The sequence below is a fragment of the Rhinolophus sinicus genome, chromosome 14 (genome assembly GCF_057876585.1).
Source record: "Rhinolophus sinicus isolate RSI-liver-muscle chromosome 14, RSI-T2T, whole genome shotgun sequence".
Taxonomy (NCBI): domain Eukaryota; kingdom Metazoa; phylum Chordata; class Mammalia; order Chiroptera; family Rhinolophidae; genus Rhinolophus; species Rhinolophus sinicus.
The window spans coordinates 54912481-54937652 of NC_142514.1; the positions used below are offsets into that span (position 1 = coordinate 54912481).

General features: G+C 38.4%; 1 protein-coding gene across 3 annotated transcripts in view; it reads left to right on the forward strand.

Annotated features, from left to right (window-relative positions):
- Positions 1 to 25172, forward strand: part of TNNI3K (TNNI3 interacting kinase) — a 294785-nt gene that overhangs the window by 235561 nt on the left and 34052 nt on the right. For all 3 annotated transcript variants that reach the window (XM_088791202.1, XM_019743776.3, XM_074334949.2), the window contains 2 exons: positions 6232 to 6291; positions 9273 to 9442. In XM_088791202.1, coding sequence (XP_088647328.1) covers positions 6232 to 6291; positions 9273 to 9442 — 230 coding nt within the window. The remainder of the gene's footprint in view (positions 1 to 6231; positions 6292 to 9272; positions 9443 to 25172) is intronic.

The following is a 25172-nucleotide window of genomic DNA, read 5'->3' on the forward strand; positions in this document are numbered from 1 at the left end:
ATGAATTATTCCTTATGAATTTAGATGCCACACTCAGAGAGGGAGTAGAAAGGAGCATTATGATCATAAGCTCTACGCACCTTTGAATTCAGCTCTGCTGTTTACTGACTACTTCTTAGATAAATTATTTATTTTTTCTTATTTTCTGCCTTTTCATGTTTAAAATAGAAGTCATAAATGCCTACATTAAAAAGTATTATAAGAGTTAAATGAAATGCTCTGTTTAGTAAAATGCTAAACTTTACCATTATTTTGATGCTTTTTTAACCCTCCAATGAAATATTAACACCATTTCAGTTTAATGTTCAAGAAAGGCCATTCATTTATAATATATTCACTGATTGCTTAAAAGAGAAAACTCAAAGCAAATTATAATAAAAATCCTCTACCCATACAATAAGATCACTTGAGAATGAAATAAAATATAAATAAAAATGAAATCATTAATTTCATCATTCATTCAACAAGTGTCTATTGAACACCTTGTATAGGCACTGGGGATAAAGTAGTGGACAACAATAAATCCCTGCCCTCATGGGGTGGACATTCTATGAAGGGATGTAAACAATAAACAAATGAATATGAAACTATGTATGAAATCATCTGAAAATAAGTGCTATGGAGTAAATAAAGCAAGAAAGGGTCTAGACAGTATTAGCTTGGGGGCCCTGAATATGGTGGACAAGGAAAATCTCTGGGATAAAGTAACATTTGAACAAAGACCTGGAGAAGGTGAAGGCCCTGGGAGAGAATAGCAAGGTGCAAAGTCCCTGGAGGCATGGCAAGCTCGGCCTGAGGATGTCATGGTAGCCAAATACACAGAGGAAAAGAGGGTCAGAAAACAGCAACGGCAGGCTGTGCATGCCTTAGAGATGAATACAAGGGCTTTGGATTTTTAACAGAATAAGATGAAAATAGTTGGAGGCTTCTGCAAGTGGCATTACGTGATCTGTGTCATAAAGTTAAAAATGATTATTTTGGCTACCGTGTTGGTTACTATAGCTTTATGCCATAGTTTAGAATCAGGAACTGTGATGCCTCCAGCTTTGTTCTTATTTTCAAGATTGCTTTGACTGTTGGGGGTCTTTTGTGGTTCCATACACATTTTAGGATTGTTTTGTTCTGTTGCTGTAAGAAATGCCATTGAAACTTTGACAGAGAATGCATTGAACTTGTAGATTGCTTTGGGTATTATGACTATTTTAACATCAATTCTTCCAATCCATGGGCATGGAATATCTTTCCATTTTTTGTGTCTTCAGTTTATTTCATCAATGTCTTATAGTTTTCAGTGTACAGGTCTTTCACCTACTTGTTTAAACTTATTCCTAGGTATTTCTTTCTTTTTGATCCAATTGTAAATAAGATTATTTTCTTACTTTCTCTTTCTGACAGTTTATTATTAGTGCATAGAAACACAGCAAATTTTTGTATATTGATTTTTTTTATCCTGAAACTTGACCAAATTTATTAGTCCTAACAGTTTTTTAGTGGAGTCTTTACAACTATCTCGATATAATATCATGTCATGCACAAATAGTGATTGTTTTACTTCTTGCTTTCCAGTACGGATGCCTTGTATTTCTTTTTCTTGCCTCATTGCTTTAGCTATGTTGAATAAACATGACAAGAGTGGGCATCCTTGTAGTTCCTGATCTGAGAGGAAAAGTTTTCAGCTTTTCATTGTTGAGTATGACGTTAGCTTGTGGGTTGGCTATCACGTTGGGAACATACTTTTCATAGGCAAAGAACAGGGGCAGCAAAAGCAGTCATTGACAATGATAATAATACAAGCAAGAGGTGATGGTGGTTTGTACAAGGGATAGTCAGAATCTGGATAGCTGTTTATTATCATGATGTATTTTAATGTAACAAGTATGAGCTCAACTTAGCTATTCTGCACAATGGACCATGCTTACTATGCAGGAGTAAATGAACCATTGCTTTGCCCTCAAAGCACTTTCTAGCTAGTGCTGTAGACATGTAAATACCTAGTTATGAGGTAGGTATTTACAAGGAAGGTTTCCAAGGAAAAATAAAGTGAATCTATGTAAAGATGAAAATTTATTTTGTGGAATCATTTTCACACTTTAAGAAGATGTGTCTTATGAGTTGGGCTTTGAAGAGGACACAGGATTTCCACAGGCAGAGAACAGGAGTTAGATCATTGTATTCCTAGAATATAGTAAACAAAATGTCCTGCATCGCGCAAAAGATCTGATCTCAGTTCACTTCCTTCGGCCTGTCTGGGCTGCTTAGAGCCTATGCCACGTATATGTGGTTCAGATGTCAGCCAAAGATTTAGGCAGAGTTTATACGCAGATCCTGGAGCTCCTTCTCTCAGACTCTCTTCTTCCAGGATCTCCCCTCCTTTTTTAGGATGGCCTCAAGATTCTTGCCACCTTGTGTAGAGCCAAGGTTAATCCTCCCTTGGGTGTGGGCAGGACCTGTGAACACGATGAAGTATTACTCCCGTAATCATGTCTCCCCATATGGCAAAAGGAAGACTATCGTGGGTAGACCTGCTAGCAGATGAGCCTTATAAAAGCAGAGACTTTTTCTCCAGTTGGTCACAGAGGAAGAAGTTAGAGAAACACACCCTTGCTGGCCTGAAAGAAACAAATCACCTCGTTATGAACTTCTCATAGGGGCCCTGTGGCAAGGAACTGTGGGCATCCTCTAGAAGCTGAAAGTCGCCCCTGAACCACAGTTGGTAAGAAAGCAGGGAGCTGCGTCATACAACCACAAGGAAGTGATTTCTTCCAATAACCCGTAAGCTTGGAAGAGGCGTCTGAGCCTCAGAGGTTGTTTTAAGCCACGAAATTTATGACAATTTGTTATAAAACCATAGCTAATGTGCTCTGGTTGCTGTGAATTCTGTCCTCTGGTTCTTCAAGAAGGAAATCTGTAGGCGGTCCATCAGAATTTTAATTTCTCCCTAAAATACAGATAGGGTTTGCCCTCAGGGTAAAAGGTGTAATTTAAAAACAAATAAACAAAAAAAGATGGGAAACTTGCCCCATGCCCTTGCATTCTTCCAAGTGACTTCCTTCCTGAATCTACCTGCTTTTTTTTTTAACTCTCTACTGCCTTTAGGTAGCTGTCTTTTAAATCTTGTCCAGAATTTACAGTTGGTATCTGGGGGCTGGTTGATCCAATAGATATGCTACTTTTCCAGTCTGATTCTGGATACAATTTGAACGCTGACTGAACATGAAGGCTGGTGGATTAGAAGCAAGAGTATAACAGAGGGAAATCAGAGATTATTCTATGGTTTTTGGCCTCTGCCAGTGGAAGGATGGAGTTGCCATTTGCTGAAGCAGGGAAGAGATTATAAATACAAGAAATTGCATATGTGAGTTTAGAGTTCAAGGGAGAGTACGGGGCTAGCTATAGACATTTGGGAGTTGTTTTTTTAAAGCCATGAGACTGAATTAAATCCTTAACAAATTAACTCTAAATAGAGAAAAGAAGAAAACCAAAAATTAAGTCTTAGCACAGTCCAAAATTTAAAGATAAAGAGAAATGAAACCAAAAGAAGAGACTAAGAAATAGGAAGTGAGAGAGGAGAAACATAATGAGAAAGTAGTGACCTCAAATCCAATTGAAGAATGTTCCAGAGACAAAGGAATTATTATTTGTATTTAATGATGTGCCAAGTAAGATGAACATTGAGACTTAACTATTGAATTGAGCAATGAGGAGCTAGGTCTCTGTCCCTGACAAGAGCAGCTTCAGCAGAATGTTATCGGAGAAAGCTTGATTGGGGTGGAGGACAAATAGGAGAATAAGAGACTGCAAATTTAGGCAAGTCTTTAGAGCAATTTTGGTGAACAACGAAATGGAGTAGTAGTTTGAGGAAGAAGTGGAGTCAAGAGTATTATTTTGTTGCTGTTTATTTGTTTTTAAAATGAGAACATTTATAGTACTGGTTTTCCCTGAAAAGAAGACCTAGCCGGACAATCAGCTCTAATGCATCTTTTAGAGCAAAAATTAATATAAGACCTGGTCTTATTTTACTATAATATAAGACCGGGTCTAATATAATATAATGTAGTATAATATAATATAATAACGGGTCTTATATTAATTTTTGCTCCAAAAGACACATTAGAGCTGATTGTCCGGTTAGGTCTTCTTTTCAGGGAAACAGGGTAAGTCTGCATGTTGATGGCATTAAACAATAGAGAGGGAACATAAATGATGCAAAAAGATAGAAAGGAGAATTGTTGTTAAAGCAATGTCCTTTAGTAGATTAGCAGCAGTAAGAACTAGTACACAGTGAAGGAACTGGCCTCAGAATCAGGCAAAGTTTATCTATAGAAAGAGGCGTGAAGGCAGATCATGTGGGTTAGACATAGGTGGGTGGTCAATGTAGTATGGGAACTAGAGGTTTGAGGAAAGAGGGGCAGGTACAAAATAGCCATCTGGAGTGTAAGAGAGAGAGAGTGTGAGCTAGAGATATGTTACAGGCTCTCTAGGCAGTACTGAGGGTCCACTTGAGGTTAGAGAGTCATGATTTTGAAGACCAGTCAGGGTGGATTTAATCAAGACTGGTATTTTTCCAATAGTGTACAAAATACATGATAGGGCAAGGGAGTTGAGGCTGTGTGGAAGAGACTGATTATGATTGCCAATGAAATCCAAGCTAAGGAAGGGAGGAAATGGGGTGAGTAAATGACAGTGACAAGATGGCAAAATGAACAAAAACAAAACAAAAAAAACAGGCAAGATAGATAGATGATAGATGGACAGACAGACAGATAGACAGAACAATATTAGCAAGAACATGTTTTGAAGTCTCAGTAATATACATAGGGGATTATTGTATTATTCTCTTCTACTTTTGTGTGTATTTGGTTCTTTTAAGTGGTAGGATGGTTTGTGTGGTCAGAGATTGTTGGAGTCAGGGTTCCAGAAGAAGTGAGCTAAAAAGAAAGGAGATAGAGCCCAGAGCATTCTCTGATGGAAACTGAGAGCATGGCCAGCATGGAGGCATTGTTCGTAACAGGGCCTAGGGTGTGACCAGGGAGCTAAGTGACTCAGGGAAAGTGGAGGATAAGACCATTGGAAAAGAGGAGACAAAGGAACCCAGAGGTCCGGCGGCCATTGTAATGATTATCTACATGGATAATAAAAGCACTACGAGTAGTGTCAGAGGGTGTGACAGTGAGCAGTGACACTAAAACCTTCAACGAATGAGGGACATGGTGGAATAGCTCAAAACACTGGTGGTTTTTAGGGGAGAAACTGTTTGAAAGTAAGGAAGACACAGAGGCCCCTTTCACCCCACTTCCACCTCACCAATCTAGAGGTACAAGGAATATGCGAGAAAAAAACGCTTCCACTTAAGAGGGCTCTGGGAGAAGCAATGTCCTCAGGAGAGGATTAGATATTAAGGGAGAAATTGTTCTACTAAGAATCTAAATTAGTTGGTTACTGCACCTGAATGTTAAATTGGGCTATTCACCTCCTGGCAGTGAAAGTTTCATAAAAGGAGAAATGATAGATTATGTAGTCCTTAGTATCTGACAACAGAAAGCATATAATTTCTTCAAAAGAGAGCAACACTTCCAAAAACTCCAAGAATTTCTTTCATAGATTCATAATCATATTTATATTCCTAGCCACTAGAACAAAGCTTGGAATATAATCAGAGTACAACAAATGTTTGTTTAATCAAATTCATCAGACGTGGAGGTTCATAATGGACAATGTCTTTAATGACAGTTTTAAAGATAAAAAGCTTTTCCTAAACCCCTAAAATAGGACGTAGTCATGAGGTTTTATTGATCTTAGTTTTGAATCTGAGATGGTATTTTCAAAAATTCTAAAATTAGCTTGAACATTTCTTTTCCTATAGACACGTATAATATAAGGCACTGAGACAGTTAATGGTTTTTAGTATTCACTTTTATTCTTTCATTTTGAAGGGGAAAACCTGTCATTTAAAAACATGTAAAGCTAATTAAAGCTTTTCCACCATTTCATTATCTGAATGTAGTTGCAAATTCTGACTTAAAACACGCTTATCAGAGGGAGACTCAACATCCCTCCCGGAACAGCAAATGAACATTCAATTAATACTTCAATACAAGTGCATTTTAAATAAAATTATACTTTATTGTTAATCTCATTCTTTACAAATGCAAATACCCAATTTTAAAATCCAGGGAGAGTTGCCTCTCTTCTATTCTTTAGGGAAACAAGTGTTGTTTTTTTTATTTACAGGGAAGACCTGAATTTTCTGAAGTCGTTACCAAGTTAGAAGAGTGTCTCTGCAACATTGAGGTAAGAACTTTAGCTTCTAAAATATGTCCATAAAAAAAGCTTTTGAATATCCAAGGATGTTGGGGAATGCAGGTAAAGTGGTACTTTGGAAAGAAAATGAGTGTGAGGCTCCATAAGTCCATTCATATTTCTACCCTATTAATTAAACTCCTCGGGTAGAGCAGAATTGACTGTTTCTGTAGGGACAAAGGCAAATTCAGGGTGAATTTGGGCCCTTCCAACAATAATCCGGCAGGCAAATGGACATAGCCATACCCAGCTTAAAAAAATCGATATGTAGAAATTTGAAAAATATAACAAATATGTAAAAGGTAATTATTTAAATCAATTTGTTCTATTTACAAGTTCCTGCATACAGTGAAACATAAACTAAAATATTAAACCATTGTCCATTTATATTCAATGAGAAGAGGAAAATTTATCGCTAAAATTTGTGTATAAATGAATTAGGAGGCTTTGCTTTTATACCACACATGTGTTACATAAAGTGATATATGTTAATAGTTAAGTTAATGGAATTTCCTTCCCTTAATTTCAAGTCACTGTTTGCTTTAATTTTCTCTGTAATTGCCTTAATTTTCTATACACCTGGTCAGGAGATAGCATTTGAAAATAGGCAAGGAAGTTAAAACATGAGCACTAATTCAAAACTAGTGCTATATGTCCAAATGCAAATTAGTGCTGGAGGAGACGGGGTGCACATCACACGTATCGGCTGACATATATACACGTGCATATGAAGGGAAAAGGCAACAGCGGGGAAAACAGCATTAGCCTGAGATTGCACAATTAAATCCCAAAGTGGAAGTATTCAAAGGAAGTTTTCTTTCCTAAAACAAACAAACGAAAAATCTCAACTAGGTCACTGGAACCGAGAATATTGGAAATGGGTTCCAGCTCTGCACTTGCAGCTGCAGTGAGTGGTTCTGTCTCCTGACTCTTTACTGGAACTTCTAAAGAGGAATTATGTAGAAGGAAGATTCAGTTCTTAAAAAAAAAATTTCCTTTCCCTTCTCTTCAGTCCTGAAACATACAAAGTGGGGAGAAGTAGTAGAATGTTTGGTGGGGCTTCAGCAGCCCCTACAAGAGCATCTGCCAGAGGCCTTGGATGTTGAGAGATGGCTTTACGGCTTGAGTTCCAAGTACTTCCTCACTTTGAATTTTTGTGTTTGACAGAATAACGTCAATCCAAGCCTGGAGATGTAGCCAGTTAGATCAGACAGTAGATTCCAGAAATAGGGACAGGGGCAGGATGTGCTAAACGAGCTTGTCCTGTTATGTTAACCAAGCCTCTTAGCACAGTCTCCTCTAGTGGAGAAGATGAATGGACAATATGCAAAGACAATTTGCTGGACTGAGTTGCACTAATTAATGGACCAGAACCAGCTCTAAGGGACTTAATTGTAGAGTTCCTTAAGGCTTCTTTTTAGTCAGTAGTTTACACTAAGGTCAAGAGGGCACTGCTCATCACATCTACAGATATAATAAAGTTGAAAAAGACAGTAAATATTTGAAAGCAGGATTCTAAAATATGTTGGAGGATAAAGTAATAGGACATGTCTAACGAGAATAAATCTAACAGGAATAAATATAATGTCACACACAAACAATAGTAAAAATGTCAAATGGTGGAGATATGGTTTAGGAGCCATGAATGTTACTGGAGAATAAGCTCTTTGTGAGATACAATTAGATGTAGCTGTCTTATTACAGAATAAAGGATGTGATCATCTCTCTCTGTTGTGCGATGGCCAAACACAATAGTACCTAGTTATTTCCTTTTAAATGGATAATTAAAATGGGACACAGATTTTAGAAACGAGAGATCAGAATGGTGAACGGATTGAAAATCATGTATGTGAAAACCAATTAGAGGAAGCAGGGATGCTTGTCCCAGAGAATAGAAAATTAGGACGAGTACAACAGCTGTTTTTAAACATCGAAAGAACCGTCATATGGCAAAGGGATTGGCCTTGTTCTCTATGGGCCAACAGATGGAAATGAAGTGCAAGAGATTTGGCTTATTCTGAGAAAGACCTTTCTAATGGTCAGAGCTGTCCTAAAAATAAATGAACGGATCTGAAGGCAATGAGTTCCCCATCACTGGAGGTTCCCCATCAGTATGCCTAGCGGACTTGAAAATGATGCACTAAAGAGATTCAATCATTGAAGAGTTTGAAGGTTCATTTCAACACTGACATCACGTGATTCTCAGAGTTTTACTTAGAAATGTCTTGGCTACTACGAAGAGCCTATAATTTACATATATATGTATGTATTTTTTTAACCAAAGTCTACTCTCTATAGGTCTTATGAAATTATAATGTCAGAAGCACTAATGTTCTCAGCTTAGGTAGAATGCATAATAGCAAGGTTGTCAAAAATTCAAGAAAAAACTACTCTCCTATTTTCCTATTCTCTTTCTCATTTTCTTCCCTCACACTCTTCTATTTTCTAGCTATATTTAACTATTTGTAACTATTTTTAAAAAGTCTCTCACAACAACACTATTTGGTCCTCATATTTGCCAGACATGACAGCATCCTTCATTTTATAAAATGGACATATTCTTGGAAAAGTCTGTAAATCCATTTTATGTAAAGGGAATAATTTTAAACTACAATTTAAAGGAACTCTGCCATGAATCTCAGCACCATAGTGAAAAATGTAGAGAATCTTTTAACCATTAATAATAACCTTCTAAATATCTATTTCATGAATCTGATTTGAGCCTACTCTGTTTTCTGAAAAATGAGCGTAAGTTTAATAGGCCAGCTCTCAGCACAGAACTAGGTCAAAAAAGTAAATTAAGATAGCCAGATGTTGCCATCAGAGGCCGAAAAAAAGCCAGAAGTCAGCCAAAAGGAATAGAAGTTAAAATATGAGAAACCCTAGAATAGAAAGTTAAAGCCATAATCTATTTTATGCCTTTGAGCCTGATGGGTTTATTAAATGATTGAAACCGCCCCTCCTTCACTCAGCTGATGTCTCCAGCTTCCAGTAACAGCAGCGGGTCTCTCTCACCGTCCTCGTCTTCTGATTGCCTGGTGAACCGGGGAGGGCCTGGCCGGAGCCACGTGGCAGCTTTACGGAGTCGGTTTGAATTGGAATACGCTCTAAACACAACGTCTCATGCTGCCTGGTCCCAAAAGTAAGTGGCAATATAAGCAACAGTCTCACGGTCAAGTCTAAGTCCAGAATCTCATCAAGATAGTCACCCAACTTGATTAGTATGAACAGGGGATTTACCACCCTTGTGGCAAACATTGAAAGAGGAGTTTTTTAGCCCATTTCTTACAATATTATGACCCAAAATTAGAAATGTCATTATCTATTAGTTTAAGTTCTCTAAGTTTCAAGTAACAGCAGTGAACTCTAGCTTAAGCAAGAATTGTCTAGCTACCGCAGCAAAAGGAAATTACTGAAAATATTCTGGGGTTATCTTATGGAATCCAAGAATTCCTTGTGTGGGAATCAAGAAATAGCTTTGTGGATCTGCACACCAAAAGCTCAGCATTCTAGAATTACCGAATGATCCAAATTCCACTCCTAGGTAATACCCAAAAGAATTGAAAACAGATACTCAAACAAATGCTTGTATTCAAATGTTTATAGCAGCACTATTCACAGTAGCCAAAAGACGGAAGCAACCCAAATATCCACCAACGGATGAATAAAGTGATATTCATAAAGTAGAATATTGTTTAACCATATAAAGGAATGTCAAATGAAAGAAGCCAGACACAAAGGTGTCACATATTGTATGACCCTATTTATATGAATATCCAGAAAAGTGGATTAGTCACTTTGGGCTGTCATAACAAAATACCATAGTCTGGAGGGTTTAAACAATAGAAATTTATTTTTTCATAGTGAGGCTGGCACCATCAGGGTGACAGCATGTTGGGTTCTGGGGGGACTTGCAGAGGGTCACCTTCTCAGTGTGCCCTCACATGGCAGAGAGAGCTCTGGCATCTTTTTGTCTTTTTATAAGGTCACCAATTCTGTCAGATCAGGGCTTCCCTCTTCTGATCTCATTTAACCTTAATCACCAAATTTGAGGCCCTATCTCTAATACAGTCACATAAGGGTTAGGATCCAACATATAAATTTGGTGAGAGGGGGACACAACTCAGTCTATAGCAATAAGTAAGTCCATAAAAGCAAATTAGAGTGGTGGTTGCCAGGGACTAAGGGGAAGAGGAAATTGGGAGTAACTGCTTAATGAGTACAGGATTTGATTTTGGTGTGATGATAACATTTTGGAATGAGAAGTGGCGGTTGCAAAACATTGTGAATATACTAAATGCCACTGAATTGTTTACTTTACAATGATTAATTTTATGTTATGTGAATTTCACCTCAATGAGAAAAAAAGCCAAAAATAATTTTAAGCAAAGGGGCAAGTCAGAAAAAGAGAAAAAAACAGTTTGGCATGCTTCCATTTCCATGCCCCAGTTCTAAATAGATAAGCTCTTTGTCTCTCGGTTTAATTGTACAGTTTCAAGGAGAGATCTATCAGTCATCTTTTGCCATAATAATTCGATATAAAACCCACACCAAAATTCAAGGCTATACAAACGTAAGTACTTATTTCTTGCTCATGTGTCTGTGGGCTGTTTTAGGTGGGCTTGATTAGGAGCTGCAGGTTGGATCCAGGTCTGCTCCATCTGTCTCTCGTCCTCTTTGGACTGGCACATACCTGAGGCATGTTCTTATGGGCCAAGGCTAGGAACTCAAGAAGACAAGCCCAACTTCACACGCATGTTTAGAGCCTTTGTCCAAGTTGCATCCTATGATATTCCATGGGCAAGTCACGTAGCTGAGTCTGGCATCCACAAGAAGAGAAAATACACTCAACCTCTAATGGGAGGAACTGCAAAGTCACATGGCAAAGGGCATCAATATAAAAAGCATAATGAAATAGGAATAAATGTAGTCTGCCTCAAATGATAATATGATTGGCTCTTTTGGATCAAATGGCCACCTTTGGTTTAAGCAAGTGTGGTTGAAGTAGGGTCATATTTCATAAATAGAAACGTGGTGGCTAGGAGCCCCTGTTCTAGGTGGGGAGCAGAAAAGACAATCCCTCTGAGCCCAATAGATACCTTAGAAAGTGTGCACTATATCCCATGGAAAATCGGAAAAGACTGGCTTAAAATCTGTCCTTCCACATGAACTCCAAAGCATTTGCACGTGAGCCGTTAGCCATGTGCATTCTCATGCTCCATCATCAGAGTAAAAATATTTATCTTGAAGGTGAGGAAAGATTTTCTGGAGTTAGCAAGGATCTGATACCATCTATAAATTACCACTGTAGGCTTTTTACTGTAGTTATTATATTCCTGGTCTAACAAGAGTTTCAGCAGCAGCTCTGGAGGAACGGGAATCTGAATCATGAAGCCTTTAATCTAGGAATGTCATGAAATTCAGTATCAGCAGGTTTGATTGATAACCAGGCACACCGGACACAATCCTTTATTGGATTCCAGACGCTCACATAATTTCATAAGGGGCTCAACGGCTAAGATGAGATTAGGTTCAGTCCCCATATCGTCTTCTAGTTCCAGCTGTTCTCCTTTTTGTTTGCTGGTGGTTTTAAAAGTAATTCTCTGAACAGTCGGGTTTTGACATTTCCGAAGCGCTGTCACCTGAGGTTTGTCCACTTGAGGTAGAGGTTAAGCGGATGAGCTGTGGAGTCAGACGTCTCTGAGGGTCAGTCTTGGCTTTGCCATTTACCAGCCCAATGACAATGACTGTGGGCAAGTTACCCACCAGCTCTTAGGATTGTTATTGGGAGAGACAGTGTTGTCACAGGAGTCAGTGATTGATTGAAAGATGCCAGCAGACTCAAGCAAAGGATACAAGGTCCTGTAATGTCTCCCAGCATACAGTATGTAGATAGCTACACAGCCTGGGAGGCACCCAGGCACTTCCAATTAGGTGAGGTGGGGATGAAGGGCACACAGCTTCTCTGGCGTTCCAGAATCCAGGAAGGCAACCACCGCTCATAAAACTGCCTGAATGGGGTGGGAAACACCCATGAGGTGTTTTCAGATGCTCCCTTTGATACTCTCATAAGGTTTTTTATACGCTTCTATCCCTTCACAAGTGTTGTAGAATTCTGATAAGCGTCTGTCTGTCTCCTTGATTCGGATTTCTCTTAACAAACTAGTTATCCTGACCTGACGGTTTGCTGGGAGGGTGTGTCGAAGGTCAGTTCCTTTGTTGTATCATCCCTCTAGCAAGGTCAGTCTTTTTGGACTGCTTCAAATCAACTCCAGAAACAGTCGAAGCATTTAGCTAAGCTGTAAGATGCACCAAAAGAAGAATCATGTCTGTTTTATTCATGACTGTATCCATAGTATCTAGCAGCGTGGTTGGCATAAAGTCAATATGTAATAAATATTTGTTTCATAAAGAATTGGATAAATTGGCTCCATAAATCATCATTATTATTAATTTGGAGCATAATCAGTAAATACGCTTTAACTACTTTCTCTATTCTTTCCATTTAAGTAGCTATCACTACTAAGTGTCTGCTGTACGCTGGGCACTATTTTAAACACTTTGAAGAGTCATCTAAGTAAGCCTGAGGAAGTAGTTATTCCAATTTTTATAGACAAGGAAACAGGTTCAGGAAGGATAAGCAGTTTTCCTAAGTTTATGGAGGCAGAGTTGGAATTCTCACGCAGGACTCTCCTATGCTTTCTGAATTTCTCTGGCACAGGAGGTGACACTTTTCAGAAGCTTGATACATTTTGCCAAGCGTATCTGCTAGACTTCTTCCAATTTCTTCTGGAAGTCGGTCAGGGAAAGAATTCAGCAGCTCCCCCCAAGCCTGCTTTTGCAGCTTGTGTATATGAAAGACAGCAAGTGAGACCAGAGATCAATAGGGTCTTAAAGTCAAAGAGCCCGAGGATGCGGGAGCTAATGGACTAACTCCAGCAGGGCCACGCGTTTAACAGCCTGACAGTTGACAGTGGCTCTCAACTTTGGCTGCACACTAGAAGCCCCTGGGGAGCTTTTATACGCACCAGTGCTCAGGACCAATTAAACCAAAATCCATGGGGGTGGCACCCAGACATTAGACAGACTCTTTTGAATTTTCCAGGTGGTTCCAGTATACGTCCAAGTATGAGACACACTAGAAGAGAATGCCATAATGCTAACCTGCCAGTCACTCTGTGGGAGGGGATGCAACTGATGGGATAAATAGAAAAGGAAAGTGAGAGCAGAGGTGAAACAACAGCTGTGATTGAAGGAGACCATTTTTAAAGGCTGATGTCCTATGTGGTCTTCCCCAAAAGTCCTCTTCATGTTCTAGTAACCTCTGATCTGACAGCCATTCTAATTAACTCATTAAAATCACACAAGTTGTCATTTTTAGCCTGGCATCATACTTTTAAAAAAAGGGTACTAGATTTGGTCTATAGTCCTGACTAATAAGTGTTCCCAATTCCAGGCCTCAGAGTTCCCAACGAATGTCTTTAAAATGGTGCATTTATTTTTCAACTTTGGTTATGAAATTTACAGCCTATAGTTTTGTAATGCTTGATTTGATGGGGATTTGGGTTGTTTGTTTGCATATTTGTTTTTAATGTTCATTATTTTCTTGCATAAAATAAATGTCAGGGTGTGAAATTGTATCAGATATTTTCTCTACAGTTAATAGGAATTCACTAATTCCTACTGAAACCACAAACTGATGAAATCTGAGATTGAGGAAGGCATGCCTGAAGTTCTGCCTCTTTGAAAATATTTTGTGTCTCTAGGTATATTTAGCAAACTAAGCATGTGGCATTTGCTCCTCCCACAGGGTATGAAATCTCTCATCTTGTACATGGATTACATCATGTAAATTTGGAAATGACAAAGTGATACACAACCTTTCAGATGAGAAAACCAATTAGTGTTTGTTTGGGGCTGGGCTCTGAGAATAGAATGCTATGACCTAGTTAGCCGTCCAGGAGAAGAAAACCAGAGATCCAGCGATTGGAACTGTAAAACAGATACATTTGGAATTAATTTCTCACATTACAAAAGGACTCATCAAAGTGTCCCTTTAAATAGAAACCTTGTCCAGTGCACTTAAAATGATATTCAACTTAAAAAGTTGAGTGTAAGTTATAAAAGTTTGATTTCACATGGTTTTGTCAGAACACAGCCATTGTGTAAGATGATAGCACCATAAAACGGATGTTCCTGGAAGGAATGAAGGAAAGACAGCGATGAGGGGATCTTGTCTATTTGCTGTTTAGAGCAGGGTGTTTATCATGTAAACCCAGTAGGGTCTCCGCCTTATCAGCCAAGGTCACATACTCCCCTTTTAATACCACCTCTCCTGTGTGCTTCTTTGTACTGAAACTCCCCTCAGCCTCCTTAAATGTTCTCTTTTCTTCCACTCCCTTCTTCACCTGAGTCTATTTCTTTTGCCAGCTCACCGCAGTCAGCAGTTCAAGCATGCTGCTCATGACCACTTGGCACTCCTCCCAGCTTGCTTCTCTCTTCTTCATGAGTTTGCTCGTGATTTCATATAATCCATGGCTCCCACACTCTCTCTCCGCCTCTCCCCCTCCTTTTCTCCCTCCCTCCCTCTCACACAGGTTATACACACGTACATACACACATGCACGCACAGTTAACCCCCAGATATGCCAACCTTGACTGATGTGCTTCCTTTGTGTACAGTCTTTAACTTTTCTCTCCTTCCAGTCTCCCCAAGCCCTAATCCACTTAACACACAACTATCAGTGTAATCTCACTTCCGTAGTACCCCAAGTACTATATCATGATCCTACTTTAAAACCAGCAATACTTCTCCACTGCCCCTAAGATTAAGTGAAATTATGTCATCCTGGAATCCAAAATGGTCGACAATGCACATTTCCAGTTTTAACTCCCACTGAACGTCCTAACGTTCCACTGGTTCTAGATGAGAGTAATACTGTCACTCCTCTTCTCGAATGCATTCTAGGATTTTTGAAACTGCATGAGCCATTTTTTTGGTAGTCCCCAATGACTAGGGAGGTGCTACTGATGTTTAGTGGGCTGGGGCCAGAGTGTTGAACTTCCTACAGTGTTTTGGACAATCCCACAAAATAAAAGAATTATCCTGCACAAAATAACAATAATATTCCTGGTGACAATGCACATGATAGACAAACTAGAAGTTATGCTATTTTCCAGACACACCCTATGTTTTACCTACTGTCAACCTCTCCCTGTATTCCAATGTTTCACCTTGATACTCCTCCCATTCCTGTCAAAATATTAATCATCCTTCAGTAATATCTCACTCAGCTTAATCACTGTGTCATGAGGGAGCCTTTTGTGGGGCCACACCATCCTCTCCCATGTCATATCACAGCACTTTGTGCCACTTTATGCACGACATTCAGACATTGTTTTGTCTTATATTACAGTATTTATTTTTTTATTCCACATTAGCTCATAAATAATTTAAGGACAGACATTTTCTTCTCTTTTGTTTCTATTCCGATGCCTACAATATCTCATTTATAATTTAACTGTATGTGGTAAATGTGAACAAATGTTATTTATAATAAATTAGGGGAATCATTAGTTGGACTATGAATGCCGTGCTTTATATTTCTACATTTTAAGTGGGTAAACCTCTGGCAGTTAGAGATTTTGACTCCTACCTTCCTGTCAAGGTCAAATCCATTTTTACCCCAAATTAATGAACCACCAGATAACTCAAACTTCTTTCCACTGTACTCCCTTACCATTAGGGCATTAAATGTTCACCTATTTCTTTTAATAAAGGACAAAATGTGGGTATCTGAAATGTATGAGGAGGGAAGTGACTGACACATTCATTCCCAGTGTGTTTAAAGGAGGAGAGGTTGCTTTGAGTTGAGATAGTCAGGACAGGTTTCATTGAGGAGATGATGGATACGTAGTTTAGGTCCAGAGAGCAGGATGAACAAACATAAAATAATGATCATGAATTTTCTTTTTCTTCTTTCCTAAAAAGAATAGGCATCCCTTTCCCAACTGATCTATAATAGTAGTTCTTTCATATATCAAGGATCTACACTTAGACAGGTCTGTTTTCAGTTTTTCTATTCTGTTCCATTGTGATATTTCTTTATCCTTGTGTCAGTATGGTACAATTTAAATTATGATATCGTTACAAAAAGTCTTACTATCTAGTGGGGTATGTCTCATCTTGGCTATTCTTGATTAGTCATGGATTTTTACTTGTCTGTATAAATGTTATAACCAACTTGCACTTTATACACACAAAAAATAAGAGTTTGTTTATAGATATTTTAAACCTACAGGTCAATATAGGAAGATGTGACATCTTTATAATATTGGATCCCTCTTCCCATGAACATAGTCCATTTTTGTATTTGTTTGTACAGAAAGTACATTTTTGTATAGATGTTCCTTAATATCTTTTAGTTAGACTTTGATGTTCTCTGTGAGGTTCTTATACACCCCTTGTCATATTGATTGTTACATTCATTGTGATTGCTGAAATAATTGGAATTCATGCTACCCTATTATTTAATTCTCTCCAGTTGTTTGTTTTTTGTTTGTTGGTTTGTTTGTTTGTTTTCTTGTTTTCCTTTGGATTATTTGAATATGCTCTCTGTTTTTCTATTATTTAGTGGTTACCCTAGAAACTTCAATACATAACTTAACAAATTCTATATTTAGTATATTTGTCCTACTTCCAAACAAAAGAGATCTCACTGCATTTTAGTTGCAAATCATTCCCTCCTGAATTATATATTTCTGACTTTACTTTAGTTTCATCATGAGCTTTTAATTCCACAGATATTATTGTTTTATAGAGCTAGGGTTTCTTTAGGCATACCAATATTTACTGTTTCATTGTTAAGTATGCTTACATTTCACACCTCTTCCTAGATCACTTTCCTTTTCCTCAAATGCATCTTTAAAAATTCCTTGCACATAACTCTGTTGGAAGTAAACATCTGAAAATACATGTATTATCCCTCTTTCTTGAAGATATTTTAGTGGAAATGGGATCTGAGGTGTTTAATTACTTTTCCATTGTAGCTTCCTGATGCATTCCACATGTTTCTGACTTGTTGCTGTTAAGGATACCAATGTCTTTGGTATCCCACATTTAACTCTGTGTGCATAGTTATGAATTTAATGTACTTCTCTTGCTTTGAATTTACCAGGGGTACAGAATCTGAGGATTGGCATCTTTCATACTTTCTGGATAATTTTCAGCCACTACCTTTTCTAATATTTCTTTACCCATGTTCTTTCTTCTCTCTGGAACTCGAGAAGTATTTCAGATTTTCTTACTCTATTTTCCAAATTTCTCAATCCTGTTTTCTTTTATATACATTTCCTACCTTTTACTTTCTCTATGCTGCTTTCTGGTAATTTCTTCAAATGTGTCTTCCAGTTCATATATTCTCTCAGCTAGATCTAATATGTTGTTCTGTTTTTTGCATTTCTATTTCAAGTCATTTCTAATTTCTATTCCATTTCTAGAAGTTTAATTTATTTTTATTTTTTTTTGCAATTTGATTAGACAGTTTTGAATTTTTTTTCTTCCACATACTTTTAATTGATTCTTTTTCTTTATTCAAATGTATTGATTTTATATTCTGTATCTGAATGACATTTCTAATCTTCACAGTCTTTGTAGGTTTAATCATGTAGTTTCTTGTTTCTGCTAATTCTTGCTCTTGGTTTCATCATGTATTCAGAGATTTTTGTTCCTGTTTTGAGCTATTGTTCCTTAGCACTGTATCTCTGGCAATTTTTTTGGCATTGGTTGGTGTAGGGGACTTCACAAATGATATGATTTTGCTTTTGCTGATTATTTAGGGACACTAACCCCTCAGGACCACTTTGAAACTTCAGCTTGGATATGTTTATTTTTTTTTAAATATGTTGTTAATATTTTTTGTTCTAAAACTGTATCTGTGTGGGTTTGTGAATGAAACTTCCCAGAGTATATATTTCATTTCTTATTTTTCTCACCTTACCTGGAGCCGAGGATGAAATAGGGAGGGCACTTACTCTCTGCATCTCCCTATATAGAGTGGATTTAATTTTTCCTGGATCACCCTGAGGCTGTTGTTTGAGGATTTTAGGTTTATGCTGGGATTTATACCAGTATTTCTTATCTGACCTTCCACCTTACTTGGGCCCAGGCTGTGTTTCTTCGATGTGGTCCAATAAAATTAAAGCTTTAGACCAACAAGAATCAATAAGAGAGCGTCTTTATAGCACTTACATCCACCTGGAATTATAGTTTTAGCCAGTCATTTACTTTTTTATTGGTGTCTACACTAAATTGTAAACATCATGAGAGCATAAATTTTTCCTCTCCTCTGTGATGCTGTCTCTCAAATACTTAGACCAGTGTCTGGCATATGGTAGGTGCTAACTGCCCATTTGTGAAATAAGTGAATGATCATGACAGGTCCTCACAAACATACCATTTAATCCTCACAGAATCTTATTAAGTAGGAATCATGATTTCTATTTTTCAGGGGGGAAAAAAATCTGAGACTCAATTTAATTTATTTGAAACTATGTAATTGCAAAATGGTGGTTAACAGTTGAATCTGGGCCTGTCAGGTAGTGTTTTCATTATACCATGCTGTCTCTAGAGACTAAGCTTGACCAACATGTTTGAACCATCTTTAAGCAGCAGAAACTTCTAGCCTCTGGTCTTGGCTTTGAGGAGAATCCACAGGGAGCTATCCAGAGTGCTGACCTTTCTCCCTCTAAAGCTCTGCCAGATCCGGTGGAACACAGTGCACCCTCAGTCTATGCCAAGGCAGCTTGCACAGAAATCTTCCCTTCTCTCTCTGACGACCTCTGACGCTGGCCCGGTTATCTAAGCCTATGCCTGCTCACAACAGATCTTTATAATCAGCTGCCTGCACTGATGTAGACTTAACCTGAACACAACAAACTCCCCATCTCCTGCCTCATTCACCCGCACGCCAAGACCTAATCCTGCCCTCTCTGTCTTCTTTAATCATGTCCCTGGAAACCAGCCTGACTCCCTGGCCACAGTTTGAAAACTGCAAAAACCAATTAGAACATATAAAAGAACAAACTCTTTCTCTTTAGACACTTGGGGATTAGTTTTGTGGATAACTCTACTTTAGTATGATTTCTTTATTAAATACATTGTAAAATTAGACTTTTTTTCAATGCCTCATAAATATATTCTCTACTACAGTCATCAGTTACATTCACTGCATGTTTTTTTTGTTTGTTTGTTTTTTGTTGTGTTTTTTGTTTTTTTTAAGATTTTATTGGGGGAATGGGAACAGGACTTTATTGGGGAACAGTGTGTACTTCCAGGCCTTTTTTCCAAGTCAAGTTGTTGTCCTTTCAATCTTAGTTGTGGAGGGCACAGCTCAGCTCCAGGTCCAGTTGCTGTTTTTTAGTTGCACGCAGCTCAGCCCACCATCCCTTGTGGGAGTCAAACTGGCAACCTTGTGGTTGAGAGGACACGCTCCAACCAACTGAGCCATCCGGGAGCTCAGAGGCATCTCAGCTCAAGGTGCCGTGTTCAATTTCAGTTGCAGGGGGCACTGCCCACCATCCCTTGCGGGTCTCGAGGAATCAAACTGGCAACCTTGTGGTTAAGAGCCCACTGGCCTATGTGGGAATCGAACCAGCAGCCTTTGGAGTTAGGAGTATGGAGCTCTAACCGCCTGAGCCACTGGGCCAGCCCTCACTGCATGTTTTTAAAAGAATCTTTCAGCTGACATTTTGGGGCAACAAATAGCCTGACTACCTAATGATGAGGGTTTCATGAGTTTTTCAATCCTAGAAATGAAGGGTAATACTTGCCTTGCTCACTTGTAAATATAATGAAAGCCCAGAATCTTTCAGCTGATTTTACATAGAAATAATTTTAAGATTCATAAATTTAAGGACACAATAATAAGACAGCATCTTTGGTTTTCTAAGCTGTTTCTTTACTTATTAAAAGATGCTTGATTTAAAATCTGATGCCTATAGAATTTATAAAAGACCTCAGTTTGTATCAAAGAATCTGCTAGGTATCTGACTCTCACTTCAATAGTGTCTTCTGAGCTGATAGAAGAAAGTGTTGCCTTACTAACTCACTTTACTTAAGTTATATTGGCCTTTGCTCACATTGTTTGTATAATGAAGAGAGTAAAACATTACTTGCCTAATCTAGGGATAAGACAACTCTTTCTCTAGGATAGTTATCTCCTGTGGAACATAATATTTTTGTGACACTCACTTACTGAAGATCAGTTATCAAGCTCATTAAGTGTTTGCACTGGAAAAATATAAAAGCCAAAAGAGCAGCTAGAATCTAAGCAAGTGCTATGATGCCTATAAGTTGCCTCTTCTTTCTTTTTAAGCTCAAGTTTTCTTAAGTTGCCCATAATGTTTTCTAATGAACAAAAGCAGAAAATTGCTTAATGTCATGGGGTATGGGGTTGAGAGAGAAAATATCTAGCTATTCACATTGATGTAAGGGTGTGCAAATATTTGGTACACCTGCTCATTAGGTCCCGGAATGTTATCTAATAAGGAGGGGAAATTAAAGATAGTGGAACAGGATCTTGCAGGAAGTTAAGACTATTTTCAAGAAGGACCAAAGGGGGAAAAAACAAAAACAAAAACATAGCCATCTATTTATATTTACATAAAACCTCTGTACCACAGCCCTAGGTGCACTACAGTGAAATAAGTGAACAATCCCCATATGCACATACACACAAAAAGTGAAAGGAAGACTATCAGTTGATTGTTAGTGCATTCTGCTTCTCATGCTGCTGCTATCCTAGATATAATCAGAATTGGAAATGATCTGTGCTGAATTGAGCTAGGGCTCTCTATAAGAACTCCCTTTCCGCTGATGTGGACCTAAAGCAATTGTGTTGGTGGCTCTTTTCTAGTTGCCTTACTCTCTAGCACCACCTAGCAATCAGTTGAAAAATCACGCTCGGGACCTCCAGCCCCTCTGACTGCCATAGTGAGAAGAGAGGCTTGGAGATTTCACACTGAACAAAGGCATTCAGCCTTAAAGTTAGGAGCATGTGAAAAATAACAATCCTTTCTTTCCGTTCCTTGACTTTTAAAACCAACCTTAGTTTGAAACAGGCTTTCTTCATGAAAAATGTAAAAGAAAGAACATCAAACAAAATACTCTGTTCAGGAGAGGAAGTGATGAAAAATGGGAAATTAACAAAAGTGAAGATCTGAGAAGAGCCCTACATGTGTAAAAGCGGCACCTTTTTAAAAGCTTTAAGGACCTGGATTTATTGTCTAGCAGAAAGGATTTGCATGAAAAGAGTGAGTGAGTGACATATTTAGGTTACAACATATGCACCTGAGAGAGAGAATGCGATGCAGCTCTCGCCACAGCGACTCTAATGATATAATTTTGTGTTTTTTTCCATCCTTCAGTAATGCTTGTTAGCAACCTAAAATGGGCTCCCTTGTAACCCAAAAGGCCAGCCAGGGTGCACTTCCCTCTTCAAGTGTTTTGTAATACTAATTAACTAATTCCAGCCACAGTGAAGAGAACCTGCAAAGATTCGCCAGAGGCAAACTGCTAAATAAATGGTGACAGATTTCTCCATTTTCAATTAGATGAAATGACATATTGGGACAACGAATAGCCTAACTTTCTAATGATGAGAAAGCAGTTTCATGAGTTTCTCATTGCTGGAAATGAAGAGAAACCCTGGCCCTTTCTTCATTCATAACCAAAACAAGAGCCCAGCCCCACACTTGTGTACATCAAAGCACACAGATCCTGCCTTTGGCGCTGACATTCACTGTGTACCACTAAAAGTAAGACTTGGTCCGAAAATGCTGCTTTTGAGACTGTTTCTCCTCCACTGAAACATCTGACAGGACACAGCACAGGGACCAAAAAGAATAACCAGCCTAATTAAATCTGTACAGGCAGCACAGTGTGCTGTTCAGCTGCCTGACTCCAGTTCTGGCTCCGCCCTGCTCCCTCCTGACTCAAGTGTTACTGCTGCGAATCTCTTGCTAGCATGGCAACTGTTGCTATGTTTGAAGTAATAAGAAGTGGGTGAGGCTGGTGTCTCTGTAATGATTCAGATACAAGAGCAATGATTTCTAAATAGGTTTCTGAAGCAGCTCTTACAATGGCGCTGCACTGTTTAACAGGTTTAATTCCTCCTAGATTTTTTTTGCTTCTTTTCACCTTTATTACCTCCCATGTGGACTCCATCTAACCCTTATATAATGCAAAAATGGCAACATCCTTCCTTTTGTTTGCCAGTATTTGAAACAAGAAGTTTCCTGTTAAAGAAGGCATTTCACAAGTTCTTATTTCTTATTATCTCCTTGGAAACTATGAGATTGAGTTTTTCTTGATATTTAGGTAAGCAGCTAATTCAACCTGAAAAAAATTGTGGACCCAGGAAATAATAATCCCTGAATTACCCAAAATGGAGTGATATTTACACTATTATCTGAGCATTTTCTACTAAGGAGCAGATGTTTTAAAGGCCTCAGTTGCAAAGAAGTACCAAAAAATCACTAGTAGATGTACGTTTACCTACCTGCATCCTCTTCCAAAGAGACAGAAAAAAATGAAATCCTCTTTTTTGGCCTTAATCAGGCACCTATTTCCCAGCCAGTGTTATTTGCCCCCTGGATGCTAACACAGCCTAGGCCCTAGAGGAGATATGATTAAGACCACATGCACTGATGGTAATATTAACGTAGCCAACAAAGAAAAAAAAAAAGACACGTCACATGTTTTTATCACTCGCTATGTTCTAGACACTATTGTACATTTTTTTGTATTCCAGTCATATCATTGACTTATCACAACTCTCCTGCACAGTAGGATTTATTTATCAATATCCCACAAATGAGAAAACTGGAGCACAGAAGGATAATTGACCTGCCCAAAGCTTGGCAACTAGTAAACTGCAGTGTCAAGGTTGAGCCTAAACCAGCCTGACTCCAAAGCCCGTGATCTTTTCATCGCTTGCTGAGCTGCTGTCCTGTGAGACAGGGAGCTGCTCTCCTGCTAATCAGCCATGTCACTTGGGCAAGTCCCTTCCTGCCCTGGGTTTCAGGGTCCCATCCACACTGACGCATGCGAACTGCATCCTGGCTACTTAAGCTTCAGCATCACCGAGGAACTTATTCAAAACTCAGACTCTGGGACTCCACATGGACCTACTGAACCACAATCTGCATTTAAACAAAATTTTAACTGGTGTGAATGTGCATTAAAATTTAAGAAGCATGGGACTTGCCAGTCACCATGGAATCTTCCCCCTTCTAGCTCAAGTATATTTAGAACGTTGTCTCTCTTATCTCTATATTTCTAGATCTTACCTCTCCTCCAATGTTGTATCAATGCTCCCTGTAAACATTCCTAATCCCATCTTTACATTTGATGGAAAGATTTCTCTCTCTTCTAAGAAAAGTTTTATTTATTTTAATTTACTCACTTTTTACTTAATATCATGTCTATGTTGTGTATGTTCCTTGAGGGAGAGACCCACTCATGTGAAATAATTTTATACCTGCAATACCAACTGGCATAGTAATACATTACACTACAGAAAATATGTTGAAAGAAATGTTGAATAAATCATTATCTTAATTTAGTTACAGATGTCATAAAGTGCTCCGATTGCAAGATCCCCATACTATCCATTATGAACTTTTCAAAGCAAGCACCCTCCAAGAGTTCTTTAAATATGGGGCCCAAAGAAGCTTGTAAGTAGGATACTTGACAAGAGTAGTTTTCAAAGTTTCTCACTGCTCCCCCATCTTTTTAGCACATAAATTCATGAAAGATTCAATTAAGACCAAGTTCAACATCAAAATCTCCTCCTCTAGGAAGTCTTCCTAGATACCCTCAACTGGTTAGATACCTATCGTGTTTATTGCTGTCTTATCCTGTGCCCAAAATATCAGAATATGGAAACTATGTTATAATCATTATAATTATGTCAACTGACCCCCTACATACACACACACACACACACACAACACACAGTATATACTCCTTGAGGTCTTCTGTCTTGTGTCTTTGTATTCTGAATATTTATCACAATGCTTGTCACATCATAAGTGGTAGATTTATGTATATTGAGTGACTGAATGAATGAATGACTCAATAAATGAAAATATTTTGACTCCAAAATATCTTTTTTTGCTTCACGTTAGGGTTCATTGACACCAAAGACATGAAAAAACACAGTTCTGTGGTCAGATTTAAAAAGTACTTGTTTCAGCCATGTTGGCATTCTCTACCAACATGGCACTTTAATTTAGTGTCACATGAGCTAGTCAACCAGGCACATGAGCTCTGAGACTTAGGAATGCAAGTGACTTTGGATACCCAACGTTGAAAATTGAAGCAGCATTTGTTGTTGTTGTTGTTGTTGTTTTCTCCCTCTCTTAGTAAGTCTAATAAACATTTATAGAGTGCCTACATTGTGCCAGGAGTTTACTAGAGACCTGGAGATGTCAAGAAGAATACATAGTATAATCTTTCCACCCATTAAGTAGTCTAGAATGAATAATAGACCATAATGTGTTTGTAATACAATTTGATACATCTAACAATGGGCACATGACTCTCGAGTCCTGTAAACACAGAAGGAGGTATTACTGATTGTGGGCAGAGATAGGCCACAGAGATTGGCCTGCTATCTAGGGAGATGTGTCCAGCTAATCATTCACTTGTCCTTCTCTGGAAAGGACATTGAATTTGGGGAGGAAGAAGAACATTTGCTATGAATTGCCAGGCAATGAATCCATACTACAGAGGAAAGACACTGAAAACATAGAATGAAAGATAAGGAAAGCTGATGGGGCATGGACTCATTAGCAGCAGCTGGTGTAAA